Below are 21,641 nucleotides of genomic sequence, written 5' to 3'. Positions count from 1 at the left end.
TTCAGATATCTGTTATAAATTTACAAAAATTTGAACTTCACGTCTTACTGTATCCTTAAATCTACATTATTATAAATTACATAAATTATCAAATTATTTAATTATTGTTAATGTATAAGAAATTCACGGGCCCAGCATGGCCAGGTGGTTTAGGCACTTGACTCGTAATCTGAGGGTCGCGGGTTCGAATCCCCGTCGCACCAAACATGCTTGCCCTTTCAGCCGTTGGGGCGTTATAATGTTACGGTCAATCCCACTATTCGTTGATAAAAGAGTAGCCTACAAGTTGGCAGTGGGCGGTGATGATTAGCTGCCTTCCCTCTAGTCTTACACTACTAAATTAGGGACCACTTGCGCGAAATTCAAAACAAACCAAATCAAGAAATTCAGTAACATTCCCTAGCTCAATTACTATATTATTGAAATGGTGTTTCTAACGGCTGTTTGACAATGTCGTTTATTACTAGTGTTAAAAATGTTGTTTAGTACTAACTAGAGGCCCCCAGTGGGACAGCGGAATGTATATAGACACACAACGCTAAAAATTGCGTTTCGATACCCGTGATGGACAGAGCACAGACAGCTACCTATTCGTGTAGCTTTGTGTTAAATTCAAAACAACAACAACTAACTAGATAGTGTTGTTATTAGTTGTCTCACTACATAGTATGAACCAGCATGGCCAGGTGATTAGGGCATTCGACTCATAATCCAGTGGACGGCGCTAGGGAGGACTCGAGCACCCCCAATAAGCCAAGCCGCCCTCAGCCCCCAAATATTGTTACCCACATATATTCATAAAATATGGAAAACACAGTCGTCGTTGTTGCTTAACAATTAACACCAAAGAGACATAGATTCATAGAACTCAACGTATTCATTAAGATGAAAGATAGTTAGCCTGATAATGACCTTACTTTTCCTCAGAGTGTATTAACTTCACATGGGATAATTCGTTTCTGCTATGTGAACTATGTCTTTATGTTATATTTATTTTGATTTGTAGCTTTACTCTTAATGGTATATTAAATGTTCAATCTAAGCTAATCTTAATTTTCTTTATTATTATGTATTACCTTGGGTGGAATTCAGGTGAGCTTCCTCTTTTACATATACGCATATTTTCATAAACAGATTATTTCTAATTTGTAATAATGAATTATTAATCAGAGTATGAGTTTCCAATGAAAACTGCATTGAAAATGCAGTTCAAAATAGCACACCTTTCTGAAATTACCTTGGTATTTACATTATTATAATTTACCATCTATACTTCATACTGATGGTATTTTGGGAAGCCCCTCCACAGTTTACTTCACCCCTTCAACGAAAATATCCTGGCGCCGCCATTTTCATAATCCGATGGTTGCGAGTTCGAATCCCCGTCACAACAAGCATGCTCGCCATTTCAGCTGTGACGACGTTATAAATTACGGTCAATCCCACTATTCGTTGGCAAAAAGAGTACCCCAAGAATTAACGGCGGGTGGTGATGACTATTTGCCTTCCTTCTAGTCTTACACTGCTAACTAACTTAGAGACAGATAGCGCATATAGTCCTCGTGTAGTTTTGCACGAAATTCGAAAAATAAACACTTGATAGTACTGTTTATTACTTACAAGAGAGTGTTGTTTATTACCGACCGTATTATTCAATTTTAGGTGCTTTTTCAAGTTTTGCAATGAACTCAAAATATACAAAAGTCACAGAGAATATAGTTTATTTAAGAACTAAGAATTAAATTACTGGGATTTAATAGTTAATACGCTGTGACACGAAAGGTTCTCTGACGGTGAAACTCTTTATTAAAGAAGTTATAATGATGTAAAGAGGTAAACATACACAGGGACACAATTTTCCTTATACAGTGTATTAAGGTTATCACGTGAACAAGGTCGAACATCTTGACGAGTGAACAAAGCAGATTCGCTTCATTCACTCTATCCCTCACTACAGCCATTACAATTGATCAGGCGGTTAAATACATAAATAAACACAAAAAAAAATATAACTTGAAAAAACTTACTCCTTTCAAAGGTAGGGTTTAACAGTACACTTGTGTCTTTTAAGAGGAGCATAAGTAGGATAACTGTACCCCTAAGATACAAAGATACAAATAATTTGATGGCATACAGAAAAATATTTAAACAGCTATACTATAATTTGCCAAAAGGTGTTTGGAGATTTTGATATCAAATATTTTAAAATGTCAACTCACTTCTTAGAATAGTAATATTCCAAACTTTAGTTTTGAAAAACCGCTCATAGTCACATCCATTCTTTATTTACAGATGTTTCGATTCCACTATCATTTTTCTATACTACGGCCGCTTTTGTTTCACTAAATTTTCTCTCTTACATAAAGTAAATTTAATGAGTCAATAGAAAGTCATAATAGTTTATTTATGTGTTATGTTTTTATTCAAATCTCGTTTAATGAATTAATTACGTTTAATCCTTTGTTTTATACCGAAAATCAGCCAATCAAAGCACGGTGTATCAATATAAAGAAACGGGAGAACTAACAGAACGATGTAATATAAACTACATGAGCAACTGACGAGTTTGGTAATATGTATGTTTTCACTATATCTTCTATCCACATGCAAGAAAGCTCTTAAGCAGAATTGTGTTCGTGTATGGATTTTTCCTGTTCTTGTATAGTCTCTGTTTAAATGTGTTAACGTTATGATTAGTTTGAAGAAGTTTCTAATTAGCACGCTGGTACTGTGGTTCATTTTTCTGATGATATTCGTTTCAACCGCCTTCTGAGTGTGTGTTTTTCTTATAGCAAAGCCACATCGAGCTACCTGCTGAGTCCACCAAGGGAAATCAGACCCCTAATTGTAGCGTTATAAATCCATAGGCTTACCGCTGTACTAGCTGAAGACCCGTCTTCTTAGAAAAACAAAACAAAAAATTAAATAAATTATGTGGTCCGAGGTTTAAAAGTGTGTTGGTGAATGAATTAAAATTCATGCATATTATTGGTTTTGTCATCTGGTGACAAATCAGTGTATTAGCACAAAAGCACTAGCCCATAGTTACATGGCCGCTATAATATAAATATAATACTTGAACTATGGACCCACAGTTACAGAGTCACTATAATATAAATATAATGCTTGAACTATGGGCCCATAGTTACACGGCCACTATAATTTAAATATAATGCTTAAATTACTATTTTGCATTTTTTCGGATAAAAGGTTTTTATCTCCGGGGCCGAGACTATTCGTTTGGCACCATTTAGAAGTTAATGAGTTCAGCAGCTTAGGCGAAATGATTTTCGGCAAAACCCCAAGCTCCCCAAAAGTTGAAGTGAAATATTTTACCATTGTGCAAACCTCGAGGGTGAGACAATTCGTTTGGTGCTACTCAGAAGTCAGCCGTTTATAAGGAGTTACGTAACGTAACACACACAGATACATACCACACAGGAATGGTTTGACTGATTTGTTTGTTTGGAATTTCGCGCAAAGCTACAAGAGGGTTATCTGTGCTAGCCGTCCCTAATTATGCAGTGTAAGATTAGAGGGAAAGTAGCTAGTCATCACCACCTACCGCCAACTACTGAGCTACTCTTTTACCAACGAAGAGTAGGATTGACTATCACATTATAACACCCCCATGGTTGAGAGGGCGAACACGTTTGATATAATGACGATTCGAGCCCGCGACCCTTAAATTACGAGACTAGTGCTCTAACACCATGCAAGGCCAGGTTTGATTTATGTTTCGAAGAATAATATTAAAACTTTCTGGTGGTTTAATCAGAAGATTATACTCATTTTAATTATCCTATACCACTTCATTTAAGATACTTATATACTAGAGTTCCTACAGCTTCCTGTCACTGGGCAAACAAGAACTTAGTCTGGTTTAAGCTAAAAGCTAAGCCACGAAAATTAGCTACTGGAATCAAATTCACCAATATTCATGGTTACCCACTGGCCGAAAGTCTCTATATTTATAGATTAAAGACTAAATTTCGATATCCATGGTGGGAACAGCACAGATCGCAAATTGTTTTGTATTTAACACATAAATTTGTTTGTTTGTTTAGAATTAAGCACAAAGCTACACATTGGGCTATGTGTGCTCTGACCACCACGGGTATCGAAACCTAGTTTCTAGAGATATGAGTCCACAGACATACCTCTGGGGGACTAAGACATAAGTACAAATCACTATTCAGAACAGCCCTTAAAAGTTAATACTTAGTTTAAACGATTGGTTCTTTAACTCATATTTTATAAGTATTAATATTTCCATATGGCCTTAAGTAACAAATTAAGGAAAAAAACAACAACTGACCTTCTGTAATTGGAAACGTTTTATTTTTTATACTTTTAGGAAAATCCAAGATTGCTTCTTTAAGCTAGAAATGAAAAACAGTAATATTTGAAACTATCAGAGGCCTGCAAAACATTTACAGTCAAATAAGTATCTTTCTGTAACAGAACTTCGTTATTTATATTTTTTTGGAAAATCCAAGATTGCTTCTTTAAGCTAGAAATAAAAGACAGTAATAATCGAAACTATCAGAGACCTTCAAAACATTTACAACAAAAAAAGTATATTTCTGTAACAGCACTTCTTTAAATATAAGATTCCTAGAATAATACAAAATAATTTTGTAAGTCCACTAATCCTAGGAACTAACATTACGTAAGCCTTTATTAACTACGGCCTATATCTAATAAAGAGATAAATTTACATTGTAACTTGTATACGTTTTTTTCTTTATTTTAGGGCTAAATTTTACCATGCTTAATACTTTTAATAAATAAACACATAATGTTTTCTACAAACTAACGTCAGCTACTTTTTTAAATTTTGATAAGCTTGTAACATGTTGTTGTACAAAAAAGCCTATTAAAGCATATTTATATATGTTGAAATGACGTGCATTCTTATGCATATTTAGATAGTAAAGTGGACGCGCATTTTCAAAAAGGACAAAACTGTCTATCATTACAATATATATAATTCATAACTAAAATACGTCACAACGAACGGTATTCTCTTTTAACACTAGCTTCAAGGTGTTGCAGAGAAAAAACGGGTTAATATTAAAAAGTTATTCAACAAAAAAAATTTCAAATAAAGTTTTCACCAATGTTAAAACGAACGTAATTCACTGGCTTTCAATACGTATATAAATATCGTTCCACATTTTATCTTATTCATTTTTTTCAGAAGGAAAGTATTGGAACTTGATCCGGGTTTTTTGGTGAGTTAAACTGGTATCACCTTCTGTCAGTGGACTAGGTTTGTTTTTTTTAAACAGAAGGTATCTGAAGAAAGGTGTTCGTTAAAAATATTGATGAGTAGTTTCATTCTAAAAATATTTTTCATGTATATTAAACACAGCTGAGAGACAGCAAATGCTGTTATATTCTGTAAAAAAATGTTTCATCTGGGTAGTACCCAAAAGTTACAGAACGCTAAAGTCTTGGATGATTCAAGAAACAAAAGAAAAACTATGCTATAAACATTTTAGTAATCTAATATATTGTTGTGTATTTCATCCCATGCTCAGGTATACCCAGTTAAAAAGAAAAAGGACTGGAGCAATGCACTATTAGGAAGGACAACCGTAGTAAAGGCACATCGGAAATGATACAAATTGTTTTTAGAGCCACATCTGATGAAAAAAACAGAATCTTTCACATCAACTTAATAAAATAAAGTTTCTAACCAATACAAACAGGAAGTAACTGAACGTATTTATTAATAATAATACATTTAAGTATATTACAGTAAACTATATTTCCTTGCAAACTAATCAAAACATGAGTAATTTAAACGTTAAGTAAGAAAACCCAAATAAAGAAGCCAGTTAGTTTGCATAATTCTGATAGAATTGAAACTCTGATACACTGATCTTTTGATGATATTTTGAAGTTTTACTAAACAAACAGTACAAACACATCTCCGTCATCTCTTGACTGATTGGAGATCTAGCTAGTCTTCAACGCAGGAGGTCAACTCCCTTACGACTGATGTATTTTACCACGCCCTACGTTTCATAAATTAATTTATTCTACTTTTGCTTAAAACAATTTCAATTTGAGGGTAGGGTGGTAGATATCCTGACAAGTAATAAAATGGAATCAGGTGCCCTACATCGGTCTTGTTGGCGCATAGAAATATAGCTAATAAAAGGGGACCAAAAGTCTTAGGTTAATTTACTCTAATCCTGCCTAAAAGAATTTCCAGTGTTTGGCTATTGAAGATTCTCTCTTGTTTTACGAAAATAAGATTTTACTAAGTACAAATGTTGAAATAGTTTATTCATCACACACTTAAATTTTGTAAATGAAACCAAATTACAGCAACTTTCTAGAAGAATGATCAAATTATTTTTATTGCACATTTTCTGAACTTACGTTGGAGACTAACAAGGCAACAATAGTAGGTGTTAAAACAGTATAATGTGACACTTACCAGTATAGTTTTGTTCGTAACCTTAAAGTCCCGTAATTCTTCAAATTCATTCAACTTCCCATTTAGATCAAACTGCAGTAGAAAAAAAATACAAAAAACATAACACGTTACACTTCAACTTCTATACCTTAGGACATCATAACGTCAGTAATACTGACATACTGTATTATTAGGTACAAATACCAAGAAGTTCCATACGACTAACATCCTAACATCAGTAGTACTGACATATCGTCTTAGTATGTACGAAACACTCAGAATTTGTTCAGTTTTGTTTTCAGGAAAGTAGAAATGCCACTTATTCTACTTGTTTTTTTTTTTAATTTGTAGAAGGGTTAGACATAAAGTTGCATACTTTGTTTGTTGTTTTGCGTGTATTGTGTATTTTCTTGTAGCAAAGCCACATAGGGCTATCTGCTGTGTCTACCGAGTAGAATTGAACCACTGATTTTAGAAATGTAAATCCGAAGACTTGCCGCTGTTCCAGCAGGGGACTGTTGTTTTGCAATAACATAAATTTCTTCTTTCCCCTCTCGACATAACATAGACGAAATCGGTCTTGCCCAAGGACCTCCCATGGGCTAGCGGAGGGAAGGAGCGCCTTACTGTTCCTTTGTCAGATCGTGCTCTGACCCACCACCCACTATCGCTCTAAACATGCTCATGCAAAGATCACTGGAAGTACAAAAGGATTTATATCTATGTTTTATCGATTATTCTAAAGCCTTTGACAAAGTGAGACATGGTGACCTATTCGACATGCTGTCAGACCTGAACATCGATGCTAAAGATCTAAGAATCCTTAGAAACCTTTACTGACAGCAAATGGCAGCTATCAAAATGAAGATGAATTGAGTGAATATAGACCAATTGAAAGAGGGGTGAGGCAGGGATGTGTATTTTCACCAGATCTTTTTAACTTATACAGCGAAATAATCCTACGAAACATCAATGAACATCAGGGAGTCAAAGTAGGCGGATGCAATATCAACAACTTGCGCTACGCTGATGACACAGTCCTCATTGCGGACTCCGAACGAAATCTACAGACTCTCCTCACAACAACAGTAGACGAGAGTGAAGAAAAAGGCTTGCAGTTAAACGCAAAGAAAACAGAGTGCATGGTTATCTCAAAACAATCAATTACACCCACATGTAGCATAACCGGCAAGGACGTGAGAATAAAACAAGTCGAAAGCTTCAAATATCTTGGATATACTATAACATCAAATGCAAAGAGTGACACAGAAATAAAGAAAAGAATTGCAATGTCCAAGGATACTTTCAATAAAATGAAGTCCATATTCACAAACAGGAACATAACAAATGTCACTAAAATTAACACCTTGAAATCATATGTATGGTCTGTTCTCTTATATGGCTGTGAGAGCTGGACACTGAACAAAGATACAGAGAAGAGATTAGAAGCTGCTGAAATGTTGTTCCTTAGAAGGATGCTAAAAATATCATGGACTGAAAGAAAAACAAATGTGGAAGTCATGGAACTGGCAGGATACAAAAGGTCCCTCATGAAAACTATAAGAAAGAGACAAATGGAATTTCTAGGACACATCTGTAGGAAGAATGGGATAGAGAAACAGATGCTATGTGGAAAAATAGAAGGGAGGAAAAGCAGAGGGTGTCAAAGAACTAAATATATCGACAGCCTCAATAACTATGTCACCAAGAACTCAATGAGCAACATCGAGTTGATAAGGAGGATTGACAACAGAGAAGTCTGGCATGCCATGGTCGTCGATGTCTGCCGCAGATTTGACACATGAAGAAGAAGAAGAATGTTGTTTAATAGTAACATTTGGCTCAGTTAGCTTCTGTAAGGTTTGTGAAAGGGAACTTAAAATATAGAACTTTGATTAAAAGAAGATCATAGATATACCTTTTCTGTTTCTTTCGGGTTGTAGTTGTGGCATTTTATCAAGATGTTACTTGTCAATATTTGGGGAATATGGTTACGTAAATAGTTTAATTTCGAGTTTACTTACTGATTAAGTATATTCACATACAAGTTATAGCTTTTACAGTAAGTTTTTATAGTTTTCTGAACAGGTGTAACGTTTCGATCACTGGTACAATCATTATTTCGTATGGTTATTTTGTTGGTTTAAAATTTATCAGTTTTCATACTCCACGTTCTAAGTTTTGTTTCTTTTTTCAAGACCTTTTTCTCAGACAGATTACAATTTAATAAACATTTAAACACAAGAACGTCAGGTTATTTTAAAATATTTTAGTTAGTTTACTGCCCAAATAAAATAACTACTGATCTAACGATGAATATCGTAATAGGTAATTAAGCATTTTTTTCTACATTTATTTTTTTTACTTGGTCGAGTGTTGATTTTTTAGTCATAAATAATCACCTTCTGAAGACTGCTGTTTGGATTAATGATAAATAATTACCTTCTGAAGACTGCTGTTTGGATTAATAGCTAAACTGTCCAGGTCAATTGAATCGCAGTTTTCGTTACAGACGTTTTTTATGTTTTGAAGATCATTTTTAATCCTTTGTACTTCGTTTTCAAGCTTGCTATAATCTGAACGAATACCATCTATCTCGTTAACGACTTCTTCCAGTTTTTCTGTGATATTCTGAATTCCTATGAAAGAAGGAAAATAAGCAAAATATATAAATATGATACATCTGTTTTCATACCCAAAAAGAAGAAAATGGATTTATTCTGCAATTCACGAAAATTCACAAAAGTCAATAACAGAGTTTTCAGTGCTAAACTTACAGAAATGTTATTTTATAAAATTTTAAAGATGCAGAAATAGAGTATCTGTGCTACAAAAAAGCGTCATCTGTCAAAATTACCCTGCTCTCTCGATTGAAACATATTGGAGTAAGCTAGAATAAGTGGCCTTTAATTCAAATGTCTTATGTGTCTGAATTGACATTGACTGTTACTGACCAATAACGTACATGTCGCCGCTCAGAGATCCAGCAAACAAAACATACCGCACAGTAAAAAAAGACATATGTTCAAACCACAGCCTCTATTATACACTGCAGAGCTTGTACTGCAGATTACAAAACTTGCACAGGTTTTATACACTATATACCTTCAAGTTATTTAACTCCCCCCCCCCCCCCGTCTCTCTTAAACAATCCATTTCAATCTTTCATTGAATAAGTGGTTGTGGTTTAGTGCCACGTAGGTAGTGTTATATCACACAGAACTGATCAGTTTGGGGAAGTTATAATCCTTTCCAACGTAAAAATATTCATACACTCAGATAATATGGCGTCATGAAACAGATAACAATCCACTAACACTGAAAAAGTTTCCATGTTTCACAGACAACAGTAATAATAATGAGTGAAAATTCCTGACCATCTTCGTGATGACGAGAAACCCACTTGAAGTAAAAATGTATCTCTGAAGATGACTTAAGAAGGTGGAAACATTGTTCTCTGCTTTATTACTACAAGTGTTACTACCCATACCAGCCATCCTCAGTTACATCATGATCATCTCCAGGATTAAAAAAGTTGCCCATAGCCGATGAGAGTTTAATCGAAATAATGAAAAAAGTGTTAATCGTAATTACCGCAAGAAAACTAAAAACAAATTAGTCACAGCTAATGTCAGTTTACTCATGACAACAGAAAAGCAACTTCGCCCTAACTAGTGCGTCTTGTTTATTAAGAATAAGTGAAAACTATGTTGTAGTTGGTTCATGCTAGAGACGTTTTTAACTATTTGGCACAGTTTTCTTCGGAGGCCCATCCGTACTTAACAGTTATAGGTATAGAAATGTATAAGTTTTTGCAGTAGTCTGGGGGCACGTTCTAGTTTCGATCCAATAAGGGCTTATAAATGAAACGTTTCACATAAAAAGCGGTTCTTAATCATTAAATAAGTCAATTTGGAAATCATTTCTATATAATCTATTAACACTTTTTTGACGCAAAACTGCACAACAGACTACATGCACCAGCATTTCTATCGTATCGATCCTCGAGTTTTATTGCTATGACGTCGCCTGCTTAGTGCCGAGCAAACGGAAATCGCCACCGATAACGGAAAACACTTAAAAACAACATATTTATAACAGGTGTTAGCGTCAACAGATGTTAAAGTTCGAAAATTTTTGTTTGGAATTTCGCACAAAGCTACTCGAGGGCTATCTGTGCTAGCCGTCCCTAATTTAGTAGTGTAAGACTAGAGGGAAAGCAGCTAGTCATCACCACCCACCACCAACTCTTGGGCTACTATTTTACCAACGAATAGTGGGATTGACCGTCACATTATAACGCACCCACGGCTGGGAGGGCGAGCATGTTTGGCGCGACGCGGATGCGAACCCGCGACCCTCAGATTACGAGTCGCACGCCTTAACGCGCTTGGCCATGCCGGGCCTAAGTTCGAAATTAGCTTCGTATGCAACATCTTGCAGTTTTAACTTTGAAAGAAGTCTCTTACAAAGTAATTTAAAGTGAGAGAAAAATACGAAATGCTGGAAGATCTGTAAAACGTTTTATTATAACATGCATATAAGTCAAGTCTCTAGTATTAGAAATGTGTTTGAGAATGTATATGGTAATAGTATTAACAAGGCTTAGTCAGAGACAAATCAAACTACTTACTTATGTCTGTAAAGTATCAAATAAAATAAATATGGAGGCCAATCATTAAAGTTATTAATTTTTAATGTAGTATCACTTAGTACTTTTATTAAATATGTTTAATTATAAAAAACATCGAACAGTGTGAGGAAGGCCAGCCACAGTTATTAATTTTTAATGTAGTATCACTTAGTACCTTTATTAAATATGTTTAATTATAAAAAACATCCAACAGTGTGAGGAAGGCCAGCCACAGTTATTAATTTTTAGTGTGGTATCACTTAGTACCTTTATTATATATGTTTAATTAAAACAAACATCCAATTGTGTGAGGAAGATCAACCACAGTGACTTGGTAGCAGTTTTATCCAGCTTTTTATTAAGACGGTGCAGATAGCCTAGTTGCGCCATAAAACACCAAACCAAACCAATTACGAAGACGCAGTGAACGTGAGATAAAGTTTTAACAAGCATTGGAACAGGTTAAGTTTTTTTTGTGATATCATAGAAGCTGTAAAGAACTTCCTGAAACCACTATTAGAGAGAGTAATTTATCTTATAGTGCAATCTGCGACATACAGGTAACGCTTTTATAATAGCTAGTTCAATCTTTACATAATTTCAGGTTTTCGCTGATATAACTATTTAAGTGAAAACAATTGTAATAGAATCGACTACAGCAGGATACGTCATCCTGTCACGGAATTATTAACGGATACGTAAGATTAAACAATTAGGATCTCAACTATATTGTTGATGAATCATACACGTAATTTTAAGATTTTGTAAAGAGACTGACATAGAACACCAATTTTATACCTGGTTACGTGTAACTGTTACTTTTGCTGATAATTAGGTTTATGATACAACACTTGGAAACATTTGAACAAAAGATAATTTGACTGCCGTAACATTTGTGCCTGGCAAAGGTCAGTTACAAACTCTCTCATTGTTAACTTGATGATGACCTAAGAAGGTTGACATATTGTTCTATAATTTATTTTAACTAAAGTGCTAATACCCTCAGGCTTTATTGGCTGCTACATAAGGATAACGCATTGCTATGCTGTTTTACCTTCGCTACCTTCGCTTGAGTTACAAAAACCGGATGATACCTATACTATGAAACGAAACTACTACAAAATTTGACTGACATTGTACAGTGTCTTATGTTAAAAAAACTGGTTGAAAACATATCCGTAATGTGAAACATTTGTATCAAAATAATCATTTTACAATGATTTTATTCAAAATCCGACACGAATCTGTAATGCTTCTAACGTCAATAAAATCTTGTTCTGTTTATCAAATACCGTAATACCGTATGTATTTAGTTAACACAATTCTATGCCGTTACTCTACGTTAATTGTTAATATTATATAATATCTTTTTATTATATGAAATATATAAGAATTTTCTAAATAGTTTCAGGCGTATACTCAAGCAAGCATACCCATTGTAAACAAGAAACTGCATGGTGCTAGATTTCACGGACTGGATGCAACAAATAATAGAACAGATCATAACCTTCAGTGATGTCGAGAAAACCCACTTGTAGAGAAATGCCCACAAACAAAGAAAGAGGTTTTGTGAACCTGACAATGACCGAAGAAGGTCGAAACGTTGTTCGCTTCTCTACGTAAAATATCTTCTCAACACAAACAAGCCGTTTTTACATATATAGATCATAACCTTCCCCGAACGATTAGATATATAGTTACAGTTATCGAATCAGTATATCAAACCATTCCGAATGACGTATTTGACCACGCCCAAAGACTCATACATTAATGTATTACAATCATGCCAAAACGAATTTCAATTTGAGAGTAAGCTTACAGATACTTCTGAAGAATAAAACTGAGTCAGGTATACGTGTGCCCTACACTCGCTATTATTGGCGCACAAAAATATAGTTAATAAGAAGGAAAACAAGCGCCATATCTATTAATTTGCTTTGATCTTGTCCAAAAGAATTTCAAATGCGCGACTTTTGAAAATTCGCTCGTTTGCTTATGACAGACAGTTTCGGTCTGAGGGTCTGGGAGAATATGAAAATTGCGAAGAGTGGTGAAGTAGTCCCATGGTGTATGTATGTCATGAGATTCTCAAGAATGCTGCACTAATAAGGGCCACCTCTTTTTCAGCATAATAACACATCATGTCAAAATGTGCTCAAAACAAATATTACCCTGAATCAGCCTTCATGAAACCATACTCCTCTATCTAACTCCAACCGAATTGAGCCGAGACATTCCGACCACCGCCCGAGAAACAGAAGAAGTATACCTACAAACCCTAGTTAACTTGGAACACTGTAAAACACGGGGGTGGGAGATTTATTCCATAGATGTTTTTCAAACGGTTGGTCATAAACGTTAGTAAGTGGATCCATTCGTAATTAAAGCCAAAATTGGCCTCATTCTGTCCTAAAATGAAGCCGAAATGGCGAAACACATATTTCCTTTTTCAAGATAAGTTGAATAGTATAGTATACTTTTGCAGTCACCTCTATAAAGTTATATATTATATTAAAGGTTTTTAATGTTAATTAATTTGTTACAAATTATATAGACATAAAAATTCATATATCACAGAAGAAGTTTATTGCTTAATTTACGAATTCAACTAAATCTTCATTCTTCTCAATCTCAGAAATAGAAACAATGATGTAGGTAGAAAGGCTTACCTGAATCAATATCATCCGACTTTTCAACTAGTTCCTCTATCGAAATATTGCCCATTAGGTCCCTTACAACTGGGTCTCCAATTTGAGTTTTGATGTCTGGACAGATACATAACCGAACTTTTATGTGTGTTCTGTTTCGGGAACAGCATAGAAAACAAAGAAACTACAAGGAAAAAATTATTCAACAAACTGTTGTACCCTTTTACCCGTGGAATTGGTGTAAAATATCTTTTTACCATATCTTTTGTTTGCTTGTTTTATATTGTGCCACGGTAATATAGGATGATTGTAAAGATAGAAAACTTGATTCTCATCCCATATAAAAACGAAATATCAATTAGAAAGGTATTTGTTAAACTTAAACAAGGATAAAACCAGTACGGATAAAGTATACTAGGATATTTTATACCAAAATTTCAGAAAAAATAATTGTAACACTGGAACAACACTTCCTAAAATAGGTACTTATAACTACAAGTTTACAGATTTGTTCGTTTCTTGAATTTCGCCATAGCCGTCCCTAGCTTAGCAGTGTAAGACTAGAGGGAAGGTAACTAGTCATCGACACCCACCGCCAACTCCTGAGATATTCTTTTTACCAACGAATGGAGGGATTGATTGTCACATAATAACGCCCCACAGCTAAAATGGGGAACATGTTTGTTGTGACAGAGATTTGAGTCCCCGACCCTTAAATTAAGAGTCAAACTCAAGTGCCATAACAATCTGGTTATGCATGGCCTGCAGATTTTTAAACACTTTTTCTTAAACCATTTGAGCAGTTTTAATGTATATAGGATCCTATAATAATACTGACAGTTATATAAGGTCAGTTTACAATAATATCAGTGGCTATCATTATTTTTATAAAGTAAAAAGGTAATTTAAAAAATAAGTTGTTGTGGTGAGGTTTCATCTATCTTTATTCAACACAGCTCTGAAATGTTTTAATATTGTGTCTGTACCTCTTGTAAAGTGAGCCATGATGTTCGAAAACAGTCAATTTACGTCAGTCTTATATTTCTGGTTAACGACAGTTATGTTCTGAGAAATACAATCAAAAAATATTTTGAAATCAAATTATTCTCAAATTTCAGTATATGTACCTTTAACTAAAAACTGTGTTGGAGAGCAGATAATTGTTTTGAAGATAAGTGACAAAATTAAAAAAAGTTCAATATTCTTGCATTATTTACTGACATGTTTGTTTTCGAAGTGAAACAGTTTATGAGGGATTAACCACCCACCTACAAAGCAGACGACGAAAGAGCATATTAAGCTTAAAACTTGTAACTAGGCGATAGCATAATGCATTGCGCACGATGTATATACTAAAAGTATTTGACTACTGAAACAAAATAAAAAATAAAATGATGGATACAGACGGAATTAAATCCTCGACCGTGTTACGTGATACAAAGCCTATTATTAAGTAAAATAATATACACATAGATATATGTGTATATAAGACTGTATGTTACAAATATATAAATCTCTTAAGTAATGCTGTTATTGTACTATGTAGTTAGACAAAAATTAAACAAAACGTATTAAGCAAAATATGTAGCTGTTGCATTTCTGTTTACAGTAAGCAAGTGTAAAAAGGTGTAACGACCATAAGTGAAACATATCTCTCTGCGTATTGTTGTGGATAATCGCCATATTCCAGATATTGGGATTTTTTTCTTGATTGAATTATTGATAAAATGACGTTATAAGATAGAGAATTTTTAAAATCATGTTGTAAAGAAATGCAAAAATCTAATATTTTTATTTCTGGGTATTTCAGATATTTTTCTTTTCACAATGGTAAAAACTCTATTTTACTCTCCTTTAAAGTATTAACAAAACGTCGTGTTCACTACTACCACGAAAGTTAATGGTATAAATATTATTGTCCACTGGTGAATAAACTGGTTCTTCACTTAAGAAGTGTATTTAAACTCTAGGCCTAAATGTCGACTTTATTCAGAGAATTGGAAACATATAATAATTATACAATAATGAAGTTTTAACATTATGGCATTCAAAAGTATAAACTGTTTGTTTGTTTGTTTATTAAATTTCGCGCAAAACCAAAAAGTGAAAGTGTCGGAGTATCAGCACATTTGCAGAATTTAATGGTAAAATTGGGGATTTAATTCACCATGGCAGAAAATGCAAATATCCCGTTCCTGTCTAGCTTTAAAACAAATAAAGCTATGGCAGTATATCAAATTGTAATATAATAGGTTTTAGGCATAACAGAAAAAAATGTAAATATTGTGAAGTTTCAGCTAATGAATGGTGATGGGTGGTAAGTTTCCAAAATTTTAGAGCTCAAATCTTAGATTAAAAGTTAATGATAACAAAAAATAGAGGGTTCGAATTCGAATTCCGGAATAAAAACGAAAGATAACTGAAATCACGAGGCTCAAATCCCGGAACCAAAAAAAAAAGTGATAGATAACACAAATTACAGGGCTCAAATCCTGAAATAAAAATGAAAGATAACCAAAATTACAGTGTTTAAATCTTCGAACAAAAATGAATGGTAATAAAAAAATAGAGGTTGAATTTACATACTCGAATAAAAATGAAAGAAAATAAAAATTATGCGACTCGAAATTTCGAATATAAATGAAAAATAAATATTCTGTCTTAAAGACATAATCAATCATAAGTCCTCATTTTCACCGTCATTATAAACTGTCTCGTTTTATAACATGAATAAAATATTTAAACATTATATTTCATATATGGTGATTGTTTATTTCTTTAAGAAAATCTTTACGAAAGAAAAGCTCTCACTTTGTCTGTTTGTATATGTAAAAGGGTTTGTTTTTTGAATTTCGCGCAAAGCTACACGAGAGCTCTCTGCACTAGCCAATCCTAATTTAGCAACGTAAGACTAGAGGGAAAATAGCTAGTCATCACTACCCATCCCAACTTTTGGGACACTCTTTTGCTAATGATGAGTAGGATTTATCGATACGTAATAACGCCCACACAACTGAAAAGGCAAGCATGTTTGTTGTGACAAGGATTCGAGCCCGCGACCCTCAGATTTGGCTTTGCGAATATATTTAAAATTAAATATTTCAAAAGGGAGAGGGTTTAAACTTATGATGTTCAAAACCACAGTTTTCAATGGCCTTTCAACTGATGTGAAAACTACGCATTCAGCTCAGTTGTTAAAGATAAAAACATCTTTATAACTGAAAAAAAAAACATAATACTTACAAATTATATAATGCTATTTTAAACTAAATAAAATACATTGTTTCGAAGTAACAGCCATAATTAACTTACCATCCATGTTATTTAAAATATCCCTGAAAGTTGCATCCAGACAGCTCACGGTTAAATATCGGATTTGCTGTGAACAGTATTGAATTGTGCAAAATGATTAGAGATTTTAAAAGACTGTTACAAGATTTATATGTATTCAAACAAAATTATGAAAACAATTTTGTTACAAAACTAGGTATCCTAGTTACGCATCATAAAATTATATTATAAGCCTATATCAGACAATTAACATAACATCAATATTATCGGTTGACATTTAAGTTCTCCCGTTCAACAAAGGCACAGGAATAAGTGGTACAACTCCTCCAGGACCAAGACTTGCGGGCACCAAATAGCATACAGAAAAATATAATTTTTTTTAAAAATTAAAAGTAATAATAATAATAATTATTATTAATGTGTGATTTGGCAAATATGAAACCACTATATCGTAAAGGGTGTTTCTATCTCCACGATAATTTCTGCTGAAAAGGCTTTTGACGGTGTCGTCTTCATACTAACAGTTGCATATTAAAACTTTTTAAAAGATTACGTTAATGAACAACATGTTCACAAAAGTAATAATACAATATCTTTCATTAAAATAGTTATGAGATGCAGTGTGATATACAGAATTAAAATAACTGAAAAATATCTATAAACGTTTTTTTCAAAAAATCCTACACACAAAAAGTCAAGTCGATTTTCAAAAAAGAATCGAAGCTTATTCAATAAATATTAAACATAAAATAAAAAAACTGACTACATTATTATTATTTACATATATTATGAGTTCAAAACAGAATGCTTTGTTAGTATTTAGGTACAAAATAAAAAGAAATGTGTACTGCTAATCTGATAATCATTACTTCTATTTATACTGGAACTGCTATATCTAAGTTAAGGTTATTTCAAAAAATAATTTAAACGCTGTTTTTCAGAATATGTAACACTTACTGGAGATATTTAGTCATTTTTCACAATAAAATTAGAAAAACGACTTTTACTTTTCAGATAATAATAAAAGTTTTCTTTTTGCTAACGTTCAGCCTTTGTGACTTCATCAGGGCTAGTAATACAAGATCACTGGAGTGTAAACTCTTATTTTCTAACTTTATTGTTTCAAATGATTATTTGCAGCATGTAGCGTTACATTACTCAAAATTATTTGATATCATTATTTCTACCAACTGTAGTTAACTATGGTCAAATATGTGGTTTGTTTTTGATGCGTTTCCTATTGCGTTATATTTCCTATATCTTTGGTTCACCTTGAAAAAAAGAAAACTTATGAGCATTTTAAACTTCCTAAATTAAATATATGTTGTTGATATTGAGTAACTAGTGGCAAGGATAGGGCAAAGAAGTGAAAAAGAAGAAAAATTCACTGGAAAATTGCTCAAGGGCTTTACAGAATTTTACTTTGTTTATATTACTCACGAAGGTTTCGAAACGTTAATCTCATGTATTTAAGATATTTAGTAAGATAAAATGACATAAGACATAATAGTGTTAGCAGCTGATTTATCAACTTAAAATATTCAAGAAGTCAAAAATCCAGAAAACATTAAACTGTAAAAGAAATTTTATTAATAAAATTAACTATTTTATTATTTTCTGCCACTCACACCAATAAAACTAGTTATTGTTACAGTAATGTTATATTTCTAGTCAAAGTTTACGAAGGTCAAAAAAATTTCATAGATCAATAATAAAGCTCTAAGCCGTTATTAATTACTGGATATATATGTGTGTAATTCATTATACGACAATTCAAGTGTTCACACAATATAGATAACATGTGCTCACGAAAGGTGCTTTGAACTTCGCCAATACGACCATTTCGTGAACGGTTTCTACAGTGGCGGCGCCAGGATATTTTCGTTGGGAATGCTGAGGTAAACTGTGGAGGGGCTTCCCAAAATGCCATCAGTATGAAGTATAGATGGTAAATTATAATAATGTAAATACCAAGGTAATTTCAGAAATGTGTGCTATTTTGAACTGCGTTTTCAGTGCAGTTTTCATTGGAAACTCATACTCTGATTAATAATTCATTATTACAAATTAGAAATAATCTGTTTATGAAAATATGCGTATATGTAAAAGAGGAAGCTCACCTGAATTCCACCCAAGGTAATACATAATAATAAAGAAAATTAAGATTAGCTTAGATTGAACCTTTAATATACCATTAAAAGTAACGCTACAAATCAAAATAAATATAACATAAAGACATAGTTCACATAGCAGAAACGAATTATCCCATGTGAAGTTAATACACTCTGAGGAAAATTAAAGTCACTATCACGCTAACTATCTTTCATCATGTTGTGTTTATAGTCAATATTACTTCAAAACAATGCGCCTGTTCTGTTGTAACTTGAAATCAACGTGGTTATCTAATCTTCGTCAAAGTTCAAGATAGAATGGCATTACACAGGAAGCGGCAAGACAGCACATGAGTTTCAGTGCATTCAGTATGTTGCTGTGCGACGCATGGCACAAATTTCCGTCTTAGCGAAGACGTTGAGTTCTACAGATCTATGTCTCTTTGATGTTAATTGTTAAGCAGCAACGACGATTTTGTTTTCCATATTTTATGAATATATGCAGGTAACAATATTGGGGGGGCCTGAAGGGGGCTTGGCTCATTTGGGGGGGGCTCAAGCACCCCCTTAGCGCCGCCACTGGGTTTCTACTTAAAAGATTATTTGAATAGTGCGAGCAGTACCATTAACCCCAACTCTGTATGCGCGATGGGATTGTTTATAACTAAGTCTGTACAAATGAGATACATGAATGAAGAAGATATTATTTCTTAAAAGAAACGTTACCTCGTAAGTGGTGTTCATGAAATGATCTACATCGTTAAATCCAGCAATAATATTATCTTCGGTTTCGCTCAGAGAGCCTTTCAGATGGTTGTTAGTTGCAAACATGCAGATAATGGCGATCCTGAAAACATGAAGAATCCAAGTTTTTTGTGTGTTTTTTTTTTTACATGGAGCTCCGTCTGTAAATATAAATCTCTTAGCTTTTTACATAAGCCTCGTATTACTGTATTACCATTTTCAAGGCCTTTTAAAATTACAAAGTTAAGCAGTTCAACATGACATAAACCAAAGAGACATTAATTCCATTAAAAACCTAAAACAAGACAAAAACATAAAAATTCTAAAAGCAGATAAAGGTAACGCTATAGTCATAATGAACACGAATGAATACATCCAAAAAATGAAGAACATCCTATCAGACACGAACAAATTTAAACCAATACACACAAATCCAACAAAGACACACGAGACGCAACTAAATAAATTACTACTAAAAATGAAAAAAACCAACACAATTTCACAAACACTTTATTCCTACCTACGTAAAATCGACTCACGCACACCACAAATATACGGCATCCATAAACCTCATAAACCGGATTGTCCATTACGACCAATAATGTCCACATATGAATCGTTTAATTACAATCTTGGTAAATACATAGCATGGGTATTCTCCAAATATGTAACATCAGCTAGCTCATTCATCAAAGACTCTTTTAATTTCAAGTCTAATCTAAATCAACTTTATCATAAAGCCTTAATGGCCAGTTTCAATGTTATATCTCTCTTTACAGAAGTTCCAACCACTGAAGCCTGCAAGATAGCCTTAGAACTCTATATCCGAGACCCTAACCCAACTATAGACGTTCCCAGCAATCAATTAGCAATCCTCATAGAATTCACCATGATAAAAACAAACTTCATGTTCAACAACCACAACTATATACAAACAAATGGCCTAAGCATGGGCAACCCAGCATCACCAATTCTAGCCAATATTTTTATGACACAAGTTGAAACACAAGCAATTAACACAGCATTACATCCATTACTGGTACAGATATGTAGATGATACGGTTGCGGGATTCACATCTACAGAACACACACTTACTTTTTTCAATCACATTAACTCTAAACATCCCAACATTAACTTCACATGTGAATACGAAGAAAGCAATCAAATATCATTTTTTAACCTCAAAATTACAAGAACTGCTACACAATTTAAAACAGAAATCCACCGAAAAATCACCCATACTGGACTATACATTCCTTGGGACTCAGCACATGAAACAAAACAAAAACTCAACATACTAAGAAACCAAATAAACACAGCCATAAAACTATGCTCACCAGATAAAATTAACGACGAATTAGACAAAATAAAACAATACTTCATCGAGATCAATAAGTTTCCTCCACAAACCGTGGAAAACATTATACGCACACACCTTGACAGAAAGCAAAATCAACCAACAAAAGTTGGTTGATATCTCACGAATCAAAAAATCACGAAACCATATACTGCAGCATACCATATGTTCCCGACATCAACAGAAAAATAACCAACATTTGGCAAAAAGTAGCAACAAAATATGACATTCCAGTTAATACCAAATTTATTCAAAACCAGGCACAAAACTAAAGTCTATACTATGCAAAAACTACACTGACGAACACAACACCAACATTATTTATAAAATACAATGTGATAACTGCCACGACTTCTATATTGGAGAAACAAGTAGAAAAATGGAAACCAGATCTAAAGAACATAAAAAGTCACCTTCACACGT

The 21,641-nt window shown here is 33.6% G+C and overlaps 1 protein-coding gene and 1 long non-coding RNA gene across 4 annotated transcripts in view; one reads left to right on the top strand and one right to left on the bottom strand.

The window, feature by feature from the left end:
* The window catches only part of LOC143229118 (uncharacterized), a 48,892-nt gene extending 43,180 nt beyond the window's left edge, over positions 1 to 5,712 (top strand). The window contains exon 3 of one of the 2 annotated variants that reach the window (XR_013015673.1): positions 5,547 to 5,712. This is a non-coding gene — a long non-coding RNA (uncharacterized LOC143229118). Of the gene's footprint in view, positions 1 to 2,792; positions 2,870 to 5,546 lie in introns of those variants that run through there. The other variant, XR_013015674.1, reaches the window with a different exon arrangement.
* The window catches only part of LOC143229117 (prominin-1-like), a 129,368-nt gene that overhangs the window by 65,469 nt on the left and 42,258 nt on the right, over positions 1 to 21,641 (bottom strand). For both annotated transcript variants that reach the window (XM_076460964.1, XM_076460965.1), the window contains exons 5-10: positions 19,843 to 19,963; positions 17,027 to 17,093; positions 13,736 to 13,831; positions 8,876 to 9,072; positions 6,455 to 6,526; positions 4,319 to 4,382 (exon numbers count right to left, since the gene is read on the bottom strand). In XM_076460964.1, coding sequence (XP_076317079.1) covers positions 4,319 to 4,382; positions 6,455 to 6,526; positions 8,876 to 9,072; positions 13,736 to 13,831; positions 17,027 to 17,093; positions 19,843 to 19,963 — 617 coding nt within the window. The remainder of the gene's footprint in view (positions 1 to 4,318; positions 4,383 to 6,454; positions 6,527 to 8,875; positions 9,073 to 13,735; positions 13,832 to 17,026; positions 17,094 to 19,842; positions 19,964 to 21,641) is intronic.

The sequence above is a fragment of the Tachypleus tridentatus genome, chromosome 10, assembly GCF_004210375.1.
Source record: "Tachypleus tridentatus isolate NWPU-2018 chromosome 10, ASM421037v1, whole genome shotgun sequence".
NCBI lineage: Eukaryota > Metazoa > Arthropoda > Merostomata > Xiphosura > Limulidae > Tachypleus > Tachypleus tridentatus.
Note: the sequence above shows the minus strand (reverse complement) of the source record. Positions and strands in the feature narration are given on the sequence as shown.